The sequence below is a fragment of the Calonectris borealis genome, chromosome 21 (assembly GCF_964195595.1).
Source record: "Calonectris borealis chromosome 21, bCalBor7.hap1.2, whole genome shotgun sequence".
Classification (NCBI taxonomy): domain Eukaryota; kingdom Metazoa; phylum Chordata; class Aves; order Procellariiformes; family Procellariidae; genus Calonectris; species Calonectris borealis.
The window spans coordinates 4,818,789-4,843,430 of record NC_134332.1 but is presented as its reverse complement, the minus strand read 5'-3'; the positions used below and the strand labels follow the sequence as shown (position 1 = coordinate 4,843,430).

The window sequence follows — 24,642 nt, the reverse complement described above, 5'->3', positions numbered from 1 at the left end:
TCCTGATATCAATAGACCTGATACCAACTGAGTTTAAAAGCCATTGTCAAATGGGTCTGTAGCTAAGCGGCAGAGATGTGTGGCTGGATTTGGCTTTGGAGCTGAGGGCCGCAGAAGGGAGCTCCTCGCAGCGGCCCCCGTGGGCAGCTGGGGCTGCTGGCTGGGGCTCCACCTCGCCGCCCGGGGACAAGTCCTGCTGCGGCAAAGCCACAGCCCAAATGGACAGGGAACAGGCCTGGCAGATGGGACAGGCACGGGGATAATGGCTTGTAGGACTGATGGGGCAGGCTGCGTGGTGGGTAGGGCAGTCACGAGGCACTGCTGGATGAGCTAAAGACTCCACTAAACTGAACTGGAGCACTGTATGGGATACATACTACTGTTTGAAGTCTGGGGCTTACTGGGGAAAGGCTGAGCTGCTGTACAGTACCGTTTCAGAGGGTTATTTACACAGCGGTGGAGAAAAAAAGCAAACCGAAGCTGTACTTTGGACCAATAAGTTGATGAAAAGATCTGGGTGGGAATGTGCACATTGCCTGATATGATTTGGTGTCCCAAATGGCCTTAAACAGCCCATAGAATTTCTACGTCTGAAACAGATTCCAGCAAAGGAGACCTTTTATGATGCACTAATAGGCTCATTAGGCTTTCTTGAGCAAGGCATGCTCACAGCATCGTATGTTTTTTCCATTACAGGAATTACACGTGTTTTGTTGTGCTTTGGGTTTTGTTTTGTTTTCCACATAGACTTGCCCTGACAGTTCCCCCATTCAGGTTTATATTGGAGGTACCATCTCGAGCCAATGAATTTTATGAAATATGTTGCTGGCACTCACGGAGAGATGCATAAAGGAAATATTCTAATGACAGTTGGAAAGGCTTTGATCCCTTTCCAAGACTGCACTCATGTCTTTGAAATGCGAGTTTGGCAGTGCTGGAAAGGCTGGGCTCTTTGGCTCTCTTTGGCATGAGCCCATGTGACAGACATTATGTCCTCTATCAGGGGACCCACATAACCTTGAGAAGTGTAAGCAATGCTCGCAGATTGCATTGGGTCAGATAGTCTGGGCTGATAACAAAGCAGCCGCGGCAGCAGGGGGGAGTCAGCCTAGTCCAACGCAATAACTGAAAACTATTTTGACCTGGTAACTGTTGGGTCTGCTGCCTGCGGCTACGTAGTTGGACATGAACTGCAAAAGTAGTTAATTTATGCCTCCTTGAGTGTAGGAATGTGGCGATGATGGATAGGGATGGGAGGTTATTAGAAACATGGGGAGGAAGGAGAGGATGGAATTCCAGCTCGTGTTTTTATCTCTTACACACACACACATGCTGGTTCCTTTCCATACATACTCTTGGCTGTCTTGCATGTGTGCACAATCAAAACCCTTGCTTACACACTCACACCTCCGTTCGTGCACGCACATGCAGGCGCATGTTCACACGCTTACAAGGGATTTGCCTGAGTTAGATGCTTGAGCATGTTTATGTGTTGGGGGTTGCCGGCTGCTTTTACAAAGGGGTTTGCATTTACTTCCTCCCAAGCGTGGTCTGTTTACACCTACTCCTGTGCAGACCTTTTGCTAAAAATCCTCTCAGCATTCTGTTCTTACGCTGTTTGAGTATATTCTGCTCATTCGCAGACTTCCGTTGGCTAGCAGAGAATTAGTGGTCAGAGAAATACTTTAAAACCAAGTCCGATTGACTTACTATGGTGGATTTACGCAAGACATGAGTTCAGTCTCGGTGATGCACTGACATCACTGGCCAATTAGTTAAATGCTGTCTGCTCTGGATGTTGTCTGCAGTAATAATCCACGTACAAAACAGCCCTAGATGTTGAAGCACATAGCCTGTATGCAAGTGAGAGAGCGATTGTGGCCATGAACTGATGATATAAATGGGGTTTGGTTGTGTAAACAATCAGCAAAGAGACAGCTGAGAATAAAGAAATATTAGTTTAAATTATTTGAAACCATAAGAGAAGAGGGAGGATAAAAATGGTAATCTCAGGAGGGAAGTTCGATTATAGTTACTCCTACAGGGATTTGCATAGGCCATAAAGTGTCTGCATCCAGAGTCAACAACTGCAGTCTCAATACAGACAGTGGGCTTTTCCTTCCCACTGTGATACAAAACACACAAACGTTTTTCTACTCAGAGATACGCAGCGCTTCTGTTTCTGTCCTTTTCTCTCTAGCACAAAGTATCACATCGCTCCCACATTCTCCCTCACACTTTTGCTCACTGTCTTTTCCTGATGCTGCTATATGTGCAGACATACACATCGTCCCCTTCACGTGCACACACCCTCCGTCACGTATTCCCCCAATGCGCTTACACTTCCGTTTGGAAATGCATATCAGCTCTCATATGTAATTGCAAACTATTGCTCGTGGACATGTGTAAGTATGAGCCCATGTTTGGAAAAGATGTTTTCAGAGGCACAAAGAAGATCCTGGAAACAGATTACGCGCAGCCTCAGAACACTCTGCAGATACATGCAGAACAAGCTTGAGGAGCTAAGGGAGAGATCTGTGTATTTTCCATAGATGTGTTGGGAGCAGTGGAGAGATGAGAAATGTGTAAAGGGTCACAGTGCTGACCTGTCCTTCAGGATGTCATCCACATTTGATCGGAAGATAAACACTGTATGGAATGGAAACATACCCTTCCACTGGTGTCCCCAAAGAGCACGTCTTCCTCCATGAGTCAGCGAGGGCCTGGGGACACCCAGCCATGAACTATTTTGGAGGCAATGACTTCAGCAAGTGGCAGGGGAAGCTATTGTGGAAATATGAATGTGTTTTCCATTGGGGAGTCCTCCAGGGAAGGACAGAAAGATCTTGGTGCTGAGCCAACTCCCCTATTTTTTCTTCACCCTTCTGGGAACGAAAGCCTTGCAAAGTATGCAAGGAACCCTACGTACTGAATGTGAGCGCGTTTGGTTTGTGAGAGCTACACGAGCCCTATGCACACCCATGCATATATGGAAAGGGGGACTTTGGGAAGCAGGAATCAACCTGCTCAAGACCATCATGGTGTCCTTACAAGCTAGTCAGCTGTGCTTGGCTCAGTGTGATCTCTCTTTCCATTGTTTCCACCTGTCCAGTGAAGATAGTACAACTCATGCTTGTTTTAGACTATGTGTTAGTACAATGCTTCATATTAAAAGATAATGTGAGCTGGAGACGGAGAAGCAATGGGTTTACTCTTATGTTTCACATTCTCCAGCTTTACTCTGAGTTAGAGCATCACGGTGGCACTGAAGGCAGTGTGGCACCACGGTACACACTTCGGCAAGTAGCTCCTCCTGTATTCCAGTATTGACAAAGCCTACTCCTTCAAAGGAGCGCTAAAAGTACTTCCAGCGGCCATCAGGCTTAAGGGATTGGCTTTGCTTGCCTGCAAGCAGATTGCCCTGAAACCTCCAGACATCCCAAAAGCTAAGAAGAAACACTGCTCGCCTTAAGGAGCCTTAGGAATTTATGTCATGGTATGGTGCCACTCCTGTGGAGATCTCTTGCAAGGAGATCTTTAGGCACAGCTTTGCTTACTGGAAATAGCAATTCCCAACCAACCATCCTATGTCGGGGTTAGACCATGTGCAACTCGGCAGAAGTGACTGCCACTGGTGCTAAAGGAATAACTTCGTGAGCTGGTGTTAGTTATTGTGCCAGCCTGAAGTTGTGAAACTTGTTATTGTGAAGGAAAATTAGAGGTAACAATAATAAACAGCTTAGAGGAAATGTGCAAGGTAACTGCTGATATAAAAAGATTTACTGACCATAATATGTGGTTAATTACGTTCATAATAAATAGATTCCTATACTTATCTTAGGAATGTGGACAGCTTTATGTATTTACCTTGGATTTTGTGGCCGTAGTTAATCAATGGCCTGAAGTCCTTAGATGAGATTCACTATATGAATGCAAAGTAATTGAAGTTTGGGAGTGGGTTATTAAAATATTTCAGGTGACTGATACGCAGGATATTATAAGATCTTTGCCTGGATTGCAGCATTTCTTCAATACTTCGTTGCTTTTTGTGTCGCCTTTAGAAAAAAAAATGCTTTTCTTTTTTTACAGAGCATACTTAGATGTGAATGAACTAAAGAACATACTCAAACTGGATGGATCCACACACCTCAACATCTTCTTTGCCAATTCCTCTGAGGAAGAGCTGGCTGGAGTGGCAACTTGGCCCTGGGACAAGGAAGCCTTGATGCATCTAGGTGAGTGATAAAGATGTTTCTTCTTTGTAAAGCATTCTTTTGAGGCGCTAAGAAGGAAAGACAAATATGCATTAGGCTCTGTTCTGATTTCTTATCATTCCTCTAATATATAGTCAGGGGAAAAAAAGTATTTCACGATTCCCAGATACTGGCTCACAACCAGGAAAATATTAGGTTATAAACCCAAAGCATATTATGGTATTTGTAGATGATGTCAAGCTGAAAGTATTTCACCTTTTAAGTGAAGCTACTTTACAGGGCATTCACTCCATGGGAGCACTTTGCGAAGAAGATTGGGGGGGATAGGTGGGAGAATGCTAGGCAGAAGTGAATTTTTAACCTTAGCCTGTTACATTCTGATCCTTAGTTCATTACTTAGTAAGTGTTCATTTAATTGTCCTCACAGACTATAGTTCACATTTGTTGCTGTTTTTCTCTACCAATGAGCAAAAGAGCAGACTGCTGAGAGATTGTATTTCTAACGTTCATTTGAGTGGAACTGGAAGGAGTTCACTGCCCTGCAGATTGCCCTGCATGTTTCATAACTAGGTTGCTGACTATGGCTGCTGGAACCCAGGGATCCAGACAAAGCTGTGCAACCTCCCAAATGACTCATTGCCCTGACACCTGCAGTGCCACTGGACCTGTGTTCCTTGCAAAATGTTAGATGAACTTCAAAAGGTTCAGAAGGCACCGACTGAGTCTGTATGTACTTCTCTTAACTGCACAAACCTCCCTGGGGCTGTTAACCTGATCTGGTCATCTTACAAGAGCAGGGTTTCTCACAAGATTTCCAGATATTTCTCCAGCCTGTCCAGACCTTCCTAGGCTGGAAGTGAAGTCTAGTTTCAGCCAAGTTCAGTCTTTGTGAAAGGCTGTTTCAGCCAGTTTTTATACTACCCAACCCCATGTTGAGCAAAACAAAAAAGTTGTGGCAAATGTAAACCTAGACGAGGAGGACAAAATATGGTGTTTATTATTCTAAAGCATACTATGGGAGCTGAACTACAATTCGAGCCATCAGTCAGGGAGGCTTTTCCATGTTCAAAAATACATTACCCCAAGACCTAGATGTTAACATTTCTTTATAGTCACCTGTCTCCATAGCTGAGAGAGGCTCCGTGGTCAAACCAAGCAGTTGGAGCTGGCTGCCCTACTTCAGTTAGTAAACGTTTTATTACGACATTCAGCTCTGCAGCTGCTCTGGAAGAGGTGTGAGCAAACTTCCCTTCCCAAGGAACGGCACTGACACACATCCAGCCTCCTGCCAAGCTAGGCTGGAAGTGAAGCCACTTCCACTCTGCCTTGCCTCCAGCCCCATCTCCACGGGCTTCTGCTGGGAGCACCCAAAACAGAAGATTCTGTAAATGCCTGCCAGTGAGCATCCCCCATGGCAACATCTTATGGCAAAAACAAAGACAGATATTAACCCCAGCCTCGACCAGCACCCACGCTGCTGTGATTTCTATCACGTTGTAATACCACAACCCCCTACTCCTGCACTAGCCCCACAGAAGTAATGCTTCTGATTGTGCAACAATATGGGTTGCTGGTGGGAAACATTAGCCCTAATGCCACTGCCGGAGTGAAATAAGGCTGCAATATAGCCGATCCTTCCTTAAATGAGTATTTTCATAGCTTCCCTTGGTGTTGCCATGGGAGGGAGCAGAGAACAAGGGGAGAGCTCCAGAGTGCCAAGAAGAACCTTCTGCAAGAGGGCTGGGGCTTGCCCAAAGCCCTGATGAGTTCTTCTGTCACTTCGTTAAGCTAATTGTCAACATCATGCCTGAGCAAACCAATTTAAATTCAGCTCCTACAGTGTATTGACAGAATTCATTGACCAAAAAAAGATCTCATGAGAAAAACAGACAGTAGCCAACAGTTTAGAGTTGACTTGCAGTGGAAAAAAGTAAAAATAAATAAATAATGGTCATAATTTCCTGTCATAATAGCCCTCCCAGACCTGTGCGTGGTCTGTAAGAATTCATCTTTAATCTTTTTTACTCTCTTCTATAAATCCAATATGTACTTAATAAAAAATATGAAATATGTCCTGTGGTGCAGATCTAAAGGCTGGGATAGAGATTGTCTGGGTGAGGGAGTTTATCTTTTCTGTAAAACTGCAATTGATTTAGATTGTTGACAGCTGTGAAAAATATAAATTTTCAACAAAGGCAAAAATAAAATCTCCGTCTCCAGCTGCTTCAGGGCTGTCCAATGCCAGAACCATTTACCCAGCCTTTATTTTGAAGGCACGTCCTGCTGAGGAATTTCACCAATACTCCTGCCATTGGAAAACAAACCCTGGAAGTATCTTTGGGAAAGAGACCCCCATAAAACAATAGACCAGGGTATTCTCTGGGTGTAAATGGCTCCACATGGGTAGACCCCAAGCACTGGAGGACTCAGAGCATGTATTTTATAAAGGGGGAGAGAGGGATGCAAGGAGCATGGGGATTGCAGTGGCTGCATACTGATAGGTCTGTAGACGATTAATTGAGCCTGTGGAGAGCTAGCGTAAGGACCAGTTCAGTGCTGTGAAAAGGATGTGCAGATGCTGCGTGTGGCATAATAGGCATGGTGTCGCAGTGTGATTGATCTTGTTCACTCTTTTGTGTCTGTATTTAAATTTGCCTGTGTCTTTGCAAGACATCCGAAGTGGTTCTTCCTCTCTCTTCAGCATTGATAAAATTTCAGCTGGAACACTGTATCACGTGTGGACACTGTGCTTGATGGCAAACGTGAGACAACTGGGAAAACCAAAGGAGAACAACAGTCAGGGAGGTCTAGAAAAAGGATTGAGCTACAAGGAAAGGTTGAATGGATTGCAGTTATTCAGACTGAAGGAAAAGAGTCTGAAGTGGGGATGATGACAATCTCATAAAAGCTGATGAAAGGGGAGGAGAATCTTCTGTTCTTCGTATCCGTGTGAGGCAGGACTTGAAGTCATGAACTTAAATTGCCAACAAATCAATTCAGATTAGATGTGAGTTAAATCCTTGCAGCCGTGAGGATGCTGAGTGCTGATATTGATTGCTGGGGTGGTCATGTCATCAGGGGTTGTAAAGAGATGCTAGGCCAATATGTGTGAGGGACGGTATAGACCTCATTGGTCCTGTGTTGTTTGAGAGTGGAATTAGGTGACTTCTTAAGATCCTCTCAGTCTTATTTTCCTGTAATTTCATGGTTATTGCAACCAAGTCTCCAGGCAGATGAGAAGGAAGAGTCTATGGTGTGTCAGAACCCAGTGATCTCATCTTCCCTGCGCTACAGTCACTGATAAAGTTCCTCCTGCCAAAACCTTTTCTCTCCTCATTGTCACTAAATTATTAGTGTACCATATCCAAGATTTATTTTCCCACTATAACTTTTACAAAGCAGTCTCCTGTTCTCATGGTAGGCAATATACACAAACAGTTTTAAATAAAAGGCTTGGAAAAGTTGAGGTCAACAAGCTAAGTAAAGAAAACATGAAGCATATCATAAATCCAAAGGTACATCTAGCTGAGCTAAAAATATAATTCTTATGATTAATTCAATATACTGTAAAGCCTCACTAATTTACTATTTGCTTATCTACACATCCCATAATGCATACAACAAAAAAATCACCGTTGATTTTCTTCGTGCACATTTAACAACCATGCAATTCTTTTAGAATTATCACATTCCAGGATTTCATATTTTGACACATTAGACTTATGCATATTCATTAGTGGACTGTGCAGTTCTGATCAAACTAGGCTTGTTTGAGTGTATGAACAGAGTGTGTTTCTGACAGTTTACTTCAAAGCTGTCTATATGATCAGAGCACACCCCACAAAAACTGTTCCAGCCTTGGGTGTGTTCTGTTTTCTTTGTCCAGCTATTAGTTTGCAAATATTGGTGCAACCTACTGCAATTTTTAGGGTGTTTCAGAAGTTAATGGGCTCCTATTGTGTCTTTACTCTGTGGAATAGTATACAGAGAGTGCTTCAGGTATGTTTTGTTTGAGTCTTGGTATCAAACGCATTGCTTACACTTACCTGGGCAGAATCATTCTATGTAAGCACACTAAATGATTTGAAATTGCATAATATGAGGTAATTGCACGTAGGATTTTTCTTTGAGTTAACAAACCAACCAAACTGACCATTTTCATTGGAAAGACCGATTGTCACTGTGTTTTTCATTAGGACGTTGGACTTTGCCCCATGAGTCCTCATCCTTAGAGCCCCAGATTAAGGGTGAGATTAAACCTTGCTGTGCAGTTTCTCTGAGCAGGCAATGTGCCTGATTGTGCAAAAACCAGTCTGTGTTATAGAGGATCCGATGAACTGGCAGTGGATCTGCCCTTAGGATTGTCTTCCTTTCCCTTTCTCTTGCTGTTCCGAGGAAGACAAGGCAAACAAAGCTCTTCTGTTTTCCCCTTGCAGGTGGCATTGTGCTGAATCCTTCCTTCTATGGAATCCCTGGCCACACACACACGATGATCCATGAAATTGGGCACAGCCTGGGACTCTATCACGTCTTCCGGGGAATCTCAGAGATCCTCTCCTGCAGCGATCCGTGCATGGAAACTGAGCCCTCCTTCGAGACCGGGGACCTCTGCAGTGACACCAACCCTGCTCCTAAGCACAAGCTGTGTGGAGATCCTGGACCTGGCAATGACACATGCGGTTTCCACAGTTTCCTAAACACGCCGTTCAGTAACTTCATGAGCTACGCAGGTACTTGGGTTTCCTTGGGTTGCTGTTGGTGTCTGTGGTTGGGCAGGAACAGAGAATAGCAGTGTTACCTCTGATTTCTACAGACCGTTCATGCGGGGCTTTATGCTGACATGTGTGTCCATTGGTCTAGGACCAGACTTGATGAGGGACCGAACTTGATGGCCTCAGGAATCCCATCCAGTTCTCCTGTTCTTTTTTCCCAGTTTTCCCCAACTTTACATAGTTTCATGTGATGACCAGGCAGAAGGTTTGGGTGAGGGAAGAAATGAGATAAGCATTAAGAAAACAACTTCTAAAGGCTCTACAGCAAATTTGACACCCTATTTCCCTGGGATGCGGATGCCTGATCTACGAGGTCTTCTTGGAAAAACCCAAATTCAGAGATTGTTTACCCTCCCCCAAGGACATGTTGAATGTCAGATGAATATTGATACCACCGAGGCTGTGTAATGAACCTGTGATAGGTAGACATCTAATGAAACACTGCTCATGCCTCCATGCGTCTGCTCAAATACCATGTTTGGTGTTTGATTTGGAGTCACTGTCATTCAGTTACAATCACTCACATCTGAGTTTCATCATCAGAGTGTGAATACTGGGATAGTACCTGGATCAGGATTGCTCTCTGGTCAAAGACTACCAGTGTGCTGTGCTGGTTTGTGCTGGGAGTACAATTACAAAGGCTCCATATCAGTGCGGTAAAACCACCCCTCCAAGAGGAATAAGCTGCTTAAGCAAAAGCCTGATTTTGTAGTTATAACTCTGCAGGCACAGCTGTGTTGCTCAGGGGTGTTGGTTCGTGGCACTCCTACCAACACAGCGTAATGCAAAGAGGACATGAGCTCCTGTGAGCCTTGCCCATCGGACAAGGGTGGGGTGGGGTCCTTGCTGCACCCGTGGAAGTTCTAGGGGAGTTGAGGGATCCTCTGTTATTTCCCAGAAACAAAAGGGGATACCTTGGCTCGTATTTCCCCTTATTGTGGGTCACAGGGTCTAGCCGTGATGAAGGTCTGTGACATTGAGCTGACAGCATCAACAACATTTTAAAGGTGACCAATATACTTATAGCCACTGAAGGGCACCTTTGTACTCCAGGCAAAAACACAGATTGCCCGCTCAAAAGGTCATAGGAGTGCTTATTCTGTAACAAAACTGTAAAGAAGCAAAGTGTTTAATGTCATCTGGGGCACAGATTGAAATGATTTATAACAGAAATGCTTTTATGCCCTTCAGGGCGCTAGCTAAAAGTGATGCTTGGTTTTCTATTTGTTTAGAGGGTGTTTTCAGAGACAAGCATACACGCACTAAGTCAGCTCCTCAGCGTGTTGTGCACTTCTGTGCATGCGGTAGGACAGAGAGTCTTGCTGCCTGATACGGCCTCCTGGTAACATCGCACAAATAAGTCAGTGCCACTTCAGATGACAACATCCCTCCACCAAATCTGCTTGTCTGTTTGTGACAAGGGGTGGAGCGTGTGTGTTTCAAAATGCTGAGGTCTCTTCCAAAGAGACTTGCCTTGCCAATTCTCTCAAGAGCTGAGACAGAGAGGCAGACCACAGAGATACCTATCTGCTCTTGGGAGCTAAATATGTGCTGGTGTTCTGAGCAGAAATCTTTTTTTTCTCCTTCTTCTTGAAAAATTAAGTGAAGCGACATGATAGGCATCTCTAGAGCTCATGCATGAATCTGCTTTTCTGTTGTTGCCAGTGGAATAAAAATATATCAGGATATCAAATTGCTGTAGAAATACCTTTGAAACATCTAGGTTGAGGTCATGCAGCTCTAAACATTGCCTTTCTTTCTTTTCTGTTCTGCTGCTTGTATACAGCTTGATCATACTGTGTTTGTCTGTCTGTCTAACATCCATCTGTCCAGCTACCCCCACCTCTGTAGCAAAGCACTGACTTAAAGGGTAACTTTTCTTTCCTTGAAATAACAAGCTACGATGTCCAGAAGATGGAGAAGTGTGAGAAATTGGACTTGTAAATTATTTTTACAAGTCCAAATAGCCATGGTGTTCCCAAATAAAAAAGATAAGTTAGTCTTTTAGACCACTCTCCATGAAATCAGCAGGAATGCTGCCTCTGAATTCTGTTGGAATGATCATCCAGCAAAGTCTCTTGATTTTCTCTAATTATTACTTCATCAGAGGATCTTGAACCTTTCTTGAAATCGAGTGATCAAGTGAAATACCTTTCTCCCTCTCCTCCCTTCCCCTCCCCCAGGACATAGCCTCTGCTGATGTTTAAACAGATTGAGAATGCAGGTCATCGTTCTCCTGTGCCATTGTCTCACTGCTTTGTCCTATATATATTTTATTGTTCCTTTATGATGGCTATTAAGGGCCTTTGTCTCCTTCTGAGCTCCCGTGAAGAATATTTACGGCTTTAACAACATGCTTAGGGGTAGACTATCGATAATTATTAGGGAAATCCAGAGATGCCATATTAAAGCAGCTTTTTGCATACCCACAGGGATTTGTAGATACTTTCAAGCCGGTAGTGTCTGTCTGTCTGCTGTGCATGTTTGATGAGGGCAGGTTCGCTGCTCAGTGGAATTAGGAGAGACACAGGAGAACATGTGAACTGACGGGTCCGTACTGTGATAGGACTGTATTTGGGGCTGTCATTTGAGCAGGATCCCAACCGAAGCTGTCTCCTTTTGCTTGCATCTCAGGGAAGATGTGGTAAGGTTTTAAATTAGCGAGCAAATTCACACTTCTCTTTAGAACAAATTCATATCTTTTCGTTCCTCTTGAGTTCCACAGGGCACGGACTTGCAGACGTCAGAGCATCTAGTAACGCTATTACAATATTGAACTGCCAATTTACACACATGCAAGCGACTCTCTGCACGGCCTTTGGTGGCCTGCATCTTCACAGAAAAGTGTATTACTTGACCTGTGCAAAACTGTCATTGTTGTTTGTATCGCGGCAGCAGGCAGAGGTCCCATCTGGGACTGAGCTTTACTGGGCTGGGAACTCTGCAGGCACATGTGAAGAAACACACTGTGTTTTCAAGAGCTTTTCATCTGATGGGAAGAGTACCAGAAAAATGGTTAAAGTGGTAGCAAAAAGTTCTTCAGCATAGCTTTTCTGAGTGACTTTGCACAACATATTTATTCCTTCTGTGATCTGCACAATAGAGAAATAGTAATTTTCTACTTCTCCGGGGCATTGTAGTTGTAAAGTTGTGTGGTGTTCAGAGGGCACTAGATGTGTTCTTGTTGCCAAATCATGTTTGGGTAAAACAGATGAAATGAGAAATGGCTATTCATGGGAAATTATCCAGCAAAATGATTCCTCCATTTTGAAAGAAAAAGAAATTTGAAATATCAAAAATGTTTATGAGAAGTTCAGAAAGGGGTTAGAATCATAATGGTAATAGGGGAGATTTTTAATAGAAATAAAGTTACTTTACGGCACCAAAAACTTAAATTTTTAATCAGTGTTTGTAATGATTTTTTAAAAAATTGATCTTTTAGAACATTTTTATTTGTTCATTAGAAAATTTAAGAACTTTAAAAAAATTATGTATTTTTAAAATTCTGTTTTCTTTTACGCTAAGAAATCTGTCAAAGTCTATTGCGCACAGTTTGCATGAATCTCAGTCAGTGCTTTATCCTAACACTAGCAGTCCTTTGCCCTTTTATCCTCTCTCAGAGATATTCTTTTAGACATGAAATTCTTTTAAGCCCAGAGGTCCACTGGTAGCCCCAATTCTGACCAGAAGGTGCTGCACTGAGGCTTTCTGTTTCTTCACCTCCACGTGTCTCTGTCTTATCTTGGGATGATCTCTAGGTGCTTCATATGTATCCTGAACAAGAGGAAAAGAACATTTATTGATTTATTTTTTCCTTTTTAACTTTTGTTTCCTTTCACCTGCCTCCACAAGTGATGACCGCACTGATTTGCTCACAGGCTATTAACTTTTGAGTGCTGTGAGACCCCATCCCGGCCCTTGCAAGAAGTTGCCATTCTCCAGGTCGTAATTCTCTTTCTTGCTCCCACCTTATCTCCCACGTGGTTGATGTGGCTTCTGTTTTAATTTCAGATGATGACTGCACCGACTCCTTCACGCCCAACCAAGTGGCCAGGATGCACTGCTACTTGGACCTCGTCTATCAGAGCTGGCAGCCCGCGAAGAAACCGGCTCCTATTGCAATTGCCCCCCAGATTGTGGCTCGGACCTCCACCTCTGTCACCCTGGAGTGGTTTCCGCCCATTGATGGCCACTTCTTTGAAAGGTGATCACGCGCTGCTCTGTACTCTTGCGCTGAATTGAATGGAAAGGGGAGAAAGAGGGGAACAACCTGGGGCCGCACTCCAGGAGCGCAGCTTTAATATGTGGTACGCTCAGTCTGGGCTAAGGCTCTTTCCTAAATTGGTTCATATCGAGGAGGTTATTGATCTGTTTTCTGCTCTTCCTTTCTCAGCCTGTAGCACTCTGTTGAGGGCCATTGATTTGCCAGGTGAAGGGCAAATCTTTTTCCATATGTTATGGGAGGAATTTTCAATCGACGATTCTGGCCCTGTGATTCCTGCTGTTATTGCTCCTCACAAATACCTGTGGGCTTCAGCTCTGCCTGCACATTCCCCCTCCTCCTCTTGCACGTTTCTTTTGCAAGGAGAAGGTGAATCTTGTTTCTACTCCCGTGACAACACAGAGCTCATGGGCAGTGGAGTCTCACAGGGCAAGGTGGTGGCAGGGCCTGGAAGAGGGACGAATGCTGCCTCCTTCCCTGAGCTGCAGGTCTGAGATGGGAGCTGAGCAGGGCAGAGTCAAAGACCTAAAACCCTGAGTATCATGCAAGTGTCATCTTGCTGCGCCCTGAGTAGAGCATGTATGTCAGAGTATGTGTGTGTGTTCGTGTCTGATAGGCACGCAGCTACTTGGTACCAATAAAAATTAAATGAATGCAGGGCTCTGGACAAGAGGTGCACCACATTGCAGTTCACAGCCGGAGCAACTCTACCCCAGGATGACCTGAGCAACTGGGTAGTTCGTCTAAATACTCTTATGCAGCGCTTGGATGGGCTGCAGGAGCTATGGGAGTTCTAGCAGAGAACTTCCTAAATGATTGACCTTCTCGCATTACCGTTAACTCACCTTCCCTGTTTGCATTTCTTCTCCACTTTTTGCTTTGTTATTTTATAGAGAACAAACTTCAAGTGTCCTTCAGGGCTGTAGCAGTACATATCACAGGAGGCCGAATTTACAAGCATATTAGCACCCAAAGAGCTGTCTCAGCACTGCTGCTTTGTTCAGTGAGAGCACCTTGAAAGCCACTGCTTCCATCAGGGATGAAACTCCTTCCAGCACTGCTAGGACACCGTGGCCATTTCAGTGGCCAGCTTGCACTTTATCGGAGAAGGCAGATAGCTGTTATTTTCTGCTCAGATGAGATTTTCCACCTTTATTGCAGATCATTACGGGGAGGGCAATCAAATCATATTAGGGGTTGATAAAGAAAGATCTTGTGCTCTAAACAATATTTGTTTTAATTGCAGTGTTGCAACTGAATCCTTTTATTCCCTACGTGTGAAAAGGACTTATGTGAAGTTCTGAAAATTAATTCAGAGTTTTTTAGCCCATAATCATTTTTAGGTAAATTAAGTTTCTCCAATTTAATTTAGACTTCAGAAGATACTTATTGTGTGTTAAATAAATACCATCTGCCTCTTAAAACACATTGATGCAGAGTTAATTGTTATGTAACCAAATATGTCTTTATTACATATTTCTTATAACTCAATCAATATGTTCTTAATAACCCCTAGTTAGTTGGTTCTTAAATAACATACAGTGGATAGCCTGCTAAATCTAAAATTTCATAACAGAGTTATCATATGTTAAATAAACAGTGATCTTCTAGAAAAAAAATCCTTTGGGTTTTCAAATCTGTGTGCTCAGTATTACTGAAGAGATTTAAAGAGACAGCCTCAAATACTTTGAGTCCAATTCCTTGTTAAAATGAGATTCCCAACGCTAACAGATACAGAAATGTTGCTGTGACCATTTAAAAATGTCACTGAAATATATAAATGATCCTGTCTAAAACATGCCCAAACTTCTGATATATTAATCAAAACAAGGACGATAGTAGTATTATAGTGACGAATACTGGAAAAGCTCACGTGCTGAACTTCCAGTACCGATGTGTCCAGCGCTGCTCGGTTAGAGATACGTGCCTGTATCAATTTGTGAAATTGGGTCACTGTGCAAGGCAAGTAGGAGGTAAAATTGGCCAAGTATAATCTTATCTGTGTGTGGGAATACTGTAAATCTTTGCAGATATTTTTACACAAAGTGCACACCATGGCCCAAATTTTACTTGCCTCACTTGAATGAATAAACTCATTCACTTCAATGGGACTATTCATGTAAAAGACAGAAGACTGATACTCAACTGCCGAGAGCCTTGGGCCTGGTTTCTAATGCACAGAGGCCCCTTCCATGCTGTTTTGACAGTGTAAAAGGGCCTTAAAAGGATGAATGGCTCTGGCTACATTAGCAAGTATTGTGGCCCAATATAAGTAGATCTCTAGCGCAAAACACTTGTTAATGAAGACCTGACGTCAACGCTGTAGGGGTTTTGGGGGGGGGGGGTGTGTTTCAGCCTAGCTTTAGCCTGGCCCCATGGCAGCAGCAGTTGGAGCACATCAGGTGTGGTCCTGGAGCACGTCTCCACTCTGGTTTCAGGCAAAACCGGGTCCAGCTTCCACGATCCAGGATTGCTCCGAGTGCTGTAAGTGGGGAAGATGAAGAGTTTCACTTCAAAAACTCGCTCCTGATCCAAATTACAATGCTGCTGTAGGCGCGCTCAGTGTAACTCAAGTTCCTTTTATGTCCCCTTTATTCTCTAGAGCTGTGCATAGGCAGTGACCTCTGCTTAATGAAAGTCAGGAAGGGAAAATTTAGCTTTGTGTTTAAAATGTCACGCTGGGCTGGCTGTATCTGTGGGTGAGGTTCCTGACAGGTCTGCAGTTGAGGGGAGATGAAGCGTGGAAGTAAAGACTATGTGTCTTTTCCTTGCTTAGATGCAACGTTGTCACAGGTGCCACAGTATTAGGTGCTTTTCTCTTAGGGCCTCAGTTCTAGGAATTATGTGATGAATTGTGTGGATTTGGGGACAGAGAGTAATGCTAACTCATAGTTCTTGTAAATTTGGGGTTGACTATCCTGTGTCCTCACACCTTGGCAAGAGTAGCGACATGAGCTGTGCACAGAAGTAAAACCTTCTTCCTGACAGACCCTGCTGACCTGTTTAAGTGTGTTCAACTGATATCTGCTGTATCACTCTAGAGAGTCATTTACCTGCACGTAAATTTGCCAGCATGTGTTTGACCCTAAACTCCAGCAGCTGGTTGAGCTTCTAAACATCTCTGATAATCAGATATATCAAGAACCAGCATTTCTTCTTGTAGCTACTACACACGGGATTGGAATACTTACCATTCTCCATCCTCCCATTGAAAAAAAGCATGAAAAATGTCGCATGCGCGTATAATAATATGTAATAATAAAATAATAATAGAGCCAACAAAACAAGTGAAAACAAGTGAGAAAAAGAAAACTCCATTCATTTCCTGACTGCATCTATTAGATGCGTTCATCTGCTGTCGCTAAGCATCCATTCATGCGCCTCCTGTTTGATATGCGTAGGCAGGATGTAAACAGTTATTGTAATAGGGCTCTGCAGCAAATTCTGCTTGGAGAGGAAACTTTGAATACATCTGCTCTTCCAAGTTTTCATTGAGGTGACTGCATTAATTTCCATGAATCTGATGCTATCTCATTCTTAGCAAGCAAATATTTTGGTCAGTATGGTGTCCCAGATCTAGATGGCTGGGCTTGATAATTGCTTGCTTAAACCTTGCTGGAAAGTTTCAGTGCCTTGGAGGGGAGGGCACCAATTCTGAATTTCAAGTAAGCAGATACAATTTAGTCTGAAAACAGGCACTCTTTACTGAAAGGAATGACAGATTTTTACTGGTTTTGAGTTGCCCACTGAACTGGTGCTGGCCCTGAAGAGAATTGTCTGTTTTTCACTAGTAATCTTTAGATTTTGAATCCACTTCACTGAAATATCATGCTGTAGGAATGAATTCCTCCTGCGCTCTGAACTTCATAAGCTGGAATTTCCCCAGTACTTGGCTTATTAGAAAACAGAGAAGTCTAGATTTTCCATTACCCTGCACTTTGGGGAGTCATGTGCACCGGTGTATAAGTTGTCAGATATGCTATCGTTCCTAATTAATAGTGTTTTGAACGAATTTACGCTCATTTTGTCTTGATGTCAGTGGCTGCATAAGGTGTAAGGATCTGGCTTAGATTTTCATAAGCCTGTAAATGCGATTCCATAATTAGTTTTGACATTCATGACTGTTTGTAGGATTTGTGTGCAAGAGTCTGCAGACCAAAAACTTTAACCCAGGAGTCATCCCCTGTGTAACTCCTTTCAGCCAGTGGAGTTACATCAGGGTTGAGTTTGGCTCCCAAATTGGAAAAGTAAAAAGAGAAAGTTCGCTCATAGCCTTTCCCACATGATGCTCCTTGTGATTTCTCTTACCTCCAAGTCCTTGCTGGTAAAAGGAAATGTTTGTCCATAAGCCTACAGTTTTTTCCACCATGGCAGCCTGTGATGAAATTGTATAGCTGCTAATTCGAGTAAAAAGCAGTCCTAATTGTGGAAACTTGGCTTTCAAAGCCCTGTCCTCATCCAGGACCAAGCGCTAATGCAGGAGTCTCTTTGTAGAGAAACTGAAAGATTATTATTGCAGGGACTTCTATCCTGACTGTTGGTGGATGTGTCTGAAAAACAACTGCACAATAGTAATTCTACATTTTGATTTCTCAGTACCTTTTATTCTGGATTCTTGAATTTTTTTGCATATATTATTTAGGCAAGCTGAGTTAGACATTTAAACCACTGCTAAAAAGACAGCTGAGAAATGAAATAGGGAGGCAGTGTCATACCAATAGTGCAGGTGGGTGAAATGAGACAGAGAGAGAAGTTATTCGCAACATACCCAAATTTGTTCATTACCAGCGTTACAGATTTTGCAAGGAAGAGGAGGGCATTTTTGCCTCCCTTTTCTTTTTTCTACCCCATTGCCACATTTTATTCTTCAGATGTTTTCAGCAGGTGCATCCCTTGCTGCACTGTCTGCGAGTTCAATCATTTACCAGCTCTTTGTAGGGGTGGCTGTGGGCCATATTGAAATGGATATGAGTTTTATCACCGATTTCATTCCAAGTCCCCCTGTTGACAATCCCTGCTTCCACCTAATTAAGCCAACAGAAAGTTGACTTTCAAATAGGTCCCTGTCAACAAATAGGAGATGCTAAGCTGTGGAGCAGCTGAGCGTGTGTCGTCCCTACCACCAAAGGGGAGGGAGATCGCACAGCCTGGGAGGGCTGTGAGAGTAAATTTACAGTCCCGGTGCCCTCGCTGAGGATCCAAAATAACTTCTGCCTGAGGATCACAGTGCCTTTCGCAAAGCAGCACCGAAATAAATTGCGCAATGGGAGATGGTTAAAATTTGCACAGCTGATTATAATAATCGATGACTTAATGCATACTTACTTGAGAGTACGCTATGTGTTACACACAAATTGTTTGCCTAAAACTTCTGTCCTTTCCTGGGTGCATTTAATCAATAAGATAATTAACTTTTTCCTTTCATTTTGAGTGGGCAGCGTTCCTTAAAGCAGAACAATGAATTCTGAATAATAAGCAACTTACTGGGATGAATAACCGCACATTCTGGGTCATACACGGTTCCAAATTCTGTGACCCCAAGGAACGTAGGGCTGAACTGTGTGAGTTGCATCCTCAGCTGATATAAATCAGCGTAATGTTATGGAAGATACTAGAGTTACTCCAGTCTACATCAGCTTAAACCCTGAGCTTGTGAATGTATTAGCAAAAATATTTGTGAATCAGTGTTTAACTGCGTTTTCCTGTTCAACCACTTCTGCTGATAGTGCTTTATTGACAATGGCTGGCATTAGATGTACTGTGTAGGTGAAGTAATGCTGGCGCCGGGCAGTGAAGTGCCTTTCTTAATGCCATGTCATGCCATCTGATGGCGTGAAGCCGTAAGATGTTCCAGTTCAGAAAAAGCCATCCGCTGGTGCCAAAGCTGCCAGGTATCGAATCCAGTTTCCCCTGCGAAAAGGATTAAGGGCATGTTCTTTTCTGTATGTTCATAACCCACCCCTTTTCCAGGCTTGTAATGATTTGGGCTGTGATACATCTCCAAAAGCAGGTCCTTGCATACTTAGCAAAGCCGTGCTTCACAGAGCAGCTCTGTCTGATGTTCTCAGAGCCTGGGACTTCGCCTCTGTTCTAATCACCACTAAGCCCAAGTCCTTCACAATCCTAAAGATACTACAAGTTCAAGCAATAAATCCATGGTGGGAGCAGAAATAGATCTGAAATCTCCTGAGGCGGGTTTCTCTTCTCCTACCACTAAGCGACACGTATTTTCTTTTGTCAGGGTTTGATCCAGTTGTAGTGCAGGAAAAAAAAAAAGATATAGCTGAGCGTGATTTCACAGGTTGCTGTCATTTTGTGTTGGATGGCGGGCTCACAGATGCTGTCTATGCAGGCCGTTAGCCCAAACCTACAGAAGGTCAGCACCAGAAAACACTCTCGTCAGTGCTGTGAGAAGAGGGTTAAGTGGAACTGAATTCTAAGTCTTATTGCTTTTAATATAGTTGAATAAGCAGCTCATTCAGCTGTTACTAAGTTGGTGTGTTTTCCTGTTTTCCTGGCCTCCTAGAGAAGTGGGATCAGCATGTGATCTGTGTGCGGAAGGAAGAATCCTGGTGCAGTACGCCTTCAGCGCCTCTTCCCCGATGCCCTGCGATCCCTCGGGGCACTGGAGCCCGCGGGAAGCAGAAGGTGAGTCACAGGGCTGGGGACAAAGATGTGGCGGGGAAGAAGATGGGCCAGAGCAAAAGGAGAGCCACAAAGACAGTGGGAAAATCTGGGAGAGAGTGACTGCTATCTGTTTGTAGCATGAACAAAACTAGAGGACAGATGAATACATTGTGCCCTGAAGAAATGCCACTGGCTGAAATACCTGTGTTTTGCCCCCCGTGTCCTGACCCTGCCCATGAATTAAATGAATTCCGGGAGCTGAACCTGAATTTCAGGAAGCAGCGGAGTGCCAAGAAATGCTGACCATTCACATCTGCCAGATGAATTCCTCAGGGGAGCTGTTTACTCCTTCTACTCCAACTCCGAACGTGAAGAATGGCATGTTACTTATTTGGGCCTGATTTCTGCTGCCCTTGCATTGAATACTAGCGGGCTGCACCAGCAGACATGCTGAAAGGAGTGGAGATTGCCCTTTAGGCAAGTATTGTGCAGCATGAACGCAAGTGACTACGTCAAGCCCAGTCTAGTTCAGGGTGTTTTGCAAGTCATTCTTACTGCTTCTCTTAGAGCATGTTGGAGGGAGAATGGTCTGCAGAGCTGGTCGTACAATGCCTTTAGATCTCCGTTATTAACTCTCCTCCATATGTACCTTCCATTACGTAAGTAGGTGGATGTGGTAGAGCATATTTAAGATTATGCCAGGCAGAGGTCAGTAATCACAAGTTACGGTTTGGAAAGAACAGAATATTATTTCAATCTGTCCATCACGAGCTATTCCTTTGGGAGCAGCACGCTCTGGGCCCAGACTTCACTGTAATCACACAGGTGGGCTCACTGAACTCAAAGGCCGATCCCTGGATTTTGCAAACTCATTATACAAATACTTCCTTACGTTAAGGGCTTCTCTGTCCTGCAGCTAGAGTACGTGGGAGTTATTCTGCAAGGAAGATTTTTTGTAAGCTAATATGGTGATGTATGCAGTCCCGGCACCCAGGAGGCCCCCTAGTCCTAAGATCAGCGTGAAGCAAGCTGCGTCCCCGTTGCGTGATGGGACAAGATGTGTGGGCAAGTGTCCTCTGCCCCGCACACCCATCTCCCAGGGTGGGGGCCCAGCAGAGGTTGCGGTTCACTCCAGCTCACCCCCCGCAGTTTGGACATCCAAGGACCAAGGCTGCCGAGCGCAGCGCGGAGCGCTCCTGCTCCTTGGGTGGATGTTGTTCTAGAGCTTCGACCTGGGAAGCAGTGCTCCGCCTACAAGTGTGACTGGATTATCAAGTAAACAGGATTAGCGAAGTTTGGATCGCTTGCAGTAGTAGTGCAGGGTGGAAGGTGGAATTTCCACTTAGCCAAGGATTACAAGACTTTGAAACCTGGTTTCGTTTGGAACAAAACCTGAAACTTTTTAAATTCTCCATGAAGGAAAATTAAAAACAAAAAGTGTTTGAGGCTGGCCAAAATGTTTTGTTTAGCTCATATAATTCCTCTTTCATGAACTTCAGTTAAATTATGACATTTGAAAATACCCCCTTTTAGTATACACTCTAGGGCAAAAGCAACTTCTAATATCAAAATGAGAAGTGTTTTGAAGTGCAAAAGTGAAACAATTTCTTCCAAAAATGTCAAAACACAATGTTCCAATATTGTTAGAACTTTCTTCCCATTTTCTCATCCAGAATAAAATTTTGACCGAATACACCTGATTTTGCAAAGTGTTTTGATTTTGAAAGAACTGCATATTCCATTGAGATAGCAGTTCCATCAAAATTTCTCGAACGAGCTCTGATTTGAAAACTTCTAGATCTCACATGTCTTGCCAGCGGCATCATTCCTAGAGAAACTAAGCTACTCTAAGATTTATTACTCAGCTGCATTTTGCATTTAATTTCCTCTTCTTACAGTGTGTGCCTGCATGTTCTTAACTATGAAGGGTGCAGTCTGATCCTTATCTGTCTCATTCAATTGCTGTTGTGCCATTGCTCTGGAAAGAAAATTTGGGAATCCTATCCTCTTACTACGTTAATAAGTTCTCTCCACGTTAGGGTAGAAACTATACCAAGTGTATGGTATTTGTTGCTCTGTAATTTTCTGTCATCACTACCACACTCCCTGACATTCAGGATCTCTGCCTATTTGCACTTGGTCTGAGTTACAAATAGCACAGTTAGATCATTGTCTGGCTTCTTTAATTGTCTATCTGTGAGTACTCAAGCATGCAAGCTTTAAATTCACTTTCTGCAAGCGTTCCTGTGTGTAAATCTCCACTGCTTGAATGTTCATGGAAAGTGAATACAAAAGAGGCATAAGCATGGCCAAAATGAACTCATTTTAGAATTTGAGACGACACTCATGGAAAATGTTTCGTAGTACTCATCCAGCTTCTTACCAGAAAACCACATTTCTCGCGTGTCTCTGAAGCGGCTCTGAACCTGGTTGGTCTGATTTCATTTTCCTGAGGTCTCGTAGCGTTGTAACGCTGCAGTTACCCCAGGTAGCTGACACCAGCTGTGGTCTGGACTACGTGTGAGCCGTGCCCATTGCAAAACTCTGCCGTGGGGACTGTGTCCTTCCTAGTGCCCTGCTTGTGCCCGAGCGTGGTGGGGTCCAACCCCCTGGCCTGAGATATTTTGTGACTTCTTTCCCAGCCAGTTGTGCCCCTTACATGAGGGGCTGTTTGCTCCTCGGCAGCAGTTGTGGGAAGGCATTGGAGATCAGGCCGTTCTGATTTACTCTTTACCTTCACCGTAGAGCAAGAAAGCTCTAACCTACCTGGATTCTCACCAGCAACACCAGCTAGATAAACAAACCTTACAGCACCTCCACAACTCGGTCAAAGGGGTTTTTTATATATGAAAGGTGATTTTGGCTCAAACCCAAGTAAGTACTTTTGCTTGCTGTGCAATATATGCATATATCAGTCAAGTCCTACTGCCTGGCTCACTATTGACCAAAAGAAGTGTGAGAATATAATAAAAAATCTTGCTGCCTTAGGCTGTTCTAGTGCCCTGCGTTTCCCAGGGGCCAATATTTGACTCAAGAGCGATTAATTCTGTATTTGCAAGTGGAACTGTCTCAGTTGGACGTTAGAGTCCCACTGGATTGTCCCTTTGTCTTGACCACGTAAGAAATGTGGCAGGTGAGTGGTAGTTGTGACACCGGCTGCATCCCAAGAGGCTGCTGATCCCAGCTGGCCTCCCCGTACAAGTGTGTTGAGTCTCTGTCCATGTGCCAAGGCATTCATCCCAGCCACTTCACTTAACTGCATGACACACCAGGCTGTGGCTGACGTTTTGGGGGCAGCCTCCCACCCAGCCTCCCATCCTTGCTCTTTAACCAGGAGATGGGATTTGACTTCTCCTCACAAACCTCACATTCATATTTTGTTTGTGTTAGGCAAGGCATGATGTTGTATGAGGTGCTGTTCTATGATCTTGCTGACGATCTCATAAGCCAAAGGATTTTCAGAACCGGAGTGCGCAGGGGCAGAATAACTACTACACTATTTCTTTTTATGTACAAATATTTGTAATTTTTGTAGTATTTACCCATCTCTAGAAATCTAGTTACATGGAATAAGGTTTCCATCCTCTTCTACAATTAAATGAATGTTTCTTACCCAGGTCTAAGTGTTTGGTGATATTTAAGAAAGGGTCTCAACTTCATTGAGTTTTTAGTCTATGGATGACTACAATCAAGCTCCCATTTTGGGGTAATGATTTGCATTAAATTCCCTGGAGGCTGAGTCCAATTCACGTAACTCCGGGTATCACACCCTGATCTACCAAAACACGTAGGTTTATTTGCTATTTAAGTCCTACAAAGGCCTTGAACTGCCAGAGGTGAATTTGCAGGAGACCACTTTTGAAAACGTACTAGGCTGTGAGCCATTAATCAACTCTCTTTTCCTATCTGCGAGATGACAGCGATAAGATTCACAGATCTTTCCAAAACCCTCTGAGATACTACGGTTAAAAACCACCTCCTTAGGGCTGCAGTCAGGAGCTTGCTGCGAGTCTGTGAGAAAGTCATCGGAGGGCCCAGCCAAGCACATGCGGACGGCAGCGAATGCTGTGAGATAACGTGAGTCGAATGGGGTATTCGCTACTCAGAATGATTATACACGGTGCTTGCAAGCTTGCCAGGGGGAAAAAACTTGAGCGTGTTAAATGGAACTCTGGCTTTCTTCAAAATATATCGCTGCTGTGGTCTCTCCAGATGCTGAGGTTAGTGGCGTTCCCGCTGCTCTGTGGCATGCGAGGAGGAGAGGAGGGCTATGCGGGTGAGGGAGAAGCGTTACAAGTTGTGCATCTGCAGGACAATTGCGTTGGATCGCGGGAAGGACTGCCTGAGATACCAGGAAATCTATTCTGCGTCTGGGTTCATTTGGTATGAACAGGAGAATTCCCTGTGCTGTTTATCCTTGACAAAAGAGGCACATTTCTAACACTTCATTGGATCACAGACAATAAGAATAACCTTCACACATTGCCCTTTTCTCTTTAAATTAGTAGTGATGTCCTGTTTGTTCATGTTTGCCCAGTGCTTTATCTTGCTTTCTTCCTCAGTTGCAAACAGCTGTGCTCTCTTTTTTTCCTCTGTCTTCTCCATTTCTCTCCTCTCATTACCTTTCTTTATCTTTACTTTTCCCTTTCTTCTTTTCTATACTTTGCCTTCTCCCTTGCTTGCTCCCTTCTCGTGTGATTATTTGGGAAGGAAGAGGGAATTTATAGCTCTCACTGGATTCTGTTACCAACTGTTCCACCCATCTGACCTCTCTGGATCTTGCAGTCCATGACTCCGTGCCAAATTG

At 43.8% G+C, this 24,642-nt stretch overlaps 1 protein-coding gene across 1 annotated transcript in view; it reads left to right on the top strand.

The window, feature by feature from the left end:
- The window catches only part of PAPPA (pappalysin 1), a 179,479-nt gene that overhangs the window by 50,428 nt on the left and 104,409 nt on the right, over positions 1 to 24,642 (top strand). Inside the window, exons 3-6 of the mRNA XM_075170430.1 lie at positions 4,090 to 4,235; positions 8,651 to 8,944; positions 12,998 to 13,190; positions 19,735 to 19,856. Of these exons, the coding sequence (XP_075026531.1) occupies positions 4,090 to 4,235; positions 8,651 to 8,944; positions 12,998 to 13,190; positions 19,735 to 19,856 (755 nt within the window). The remainder of the gene's footprint in view (positions 1 to 4,089; positions 4,236 to 8,650; positions 8,945 to 12,997; positions 13,191 to 19,734; positions 19,857 to 24,642) is intronic.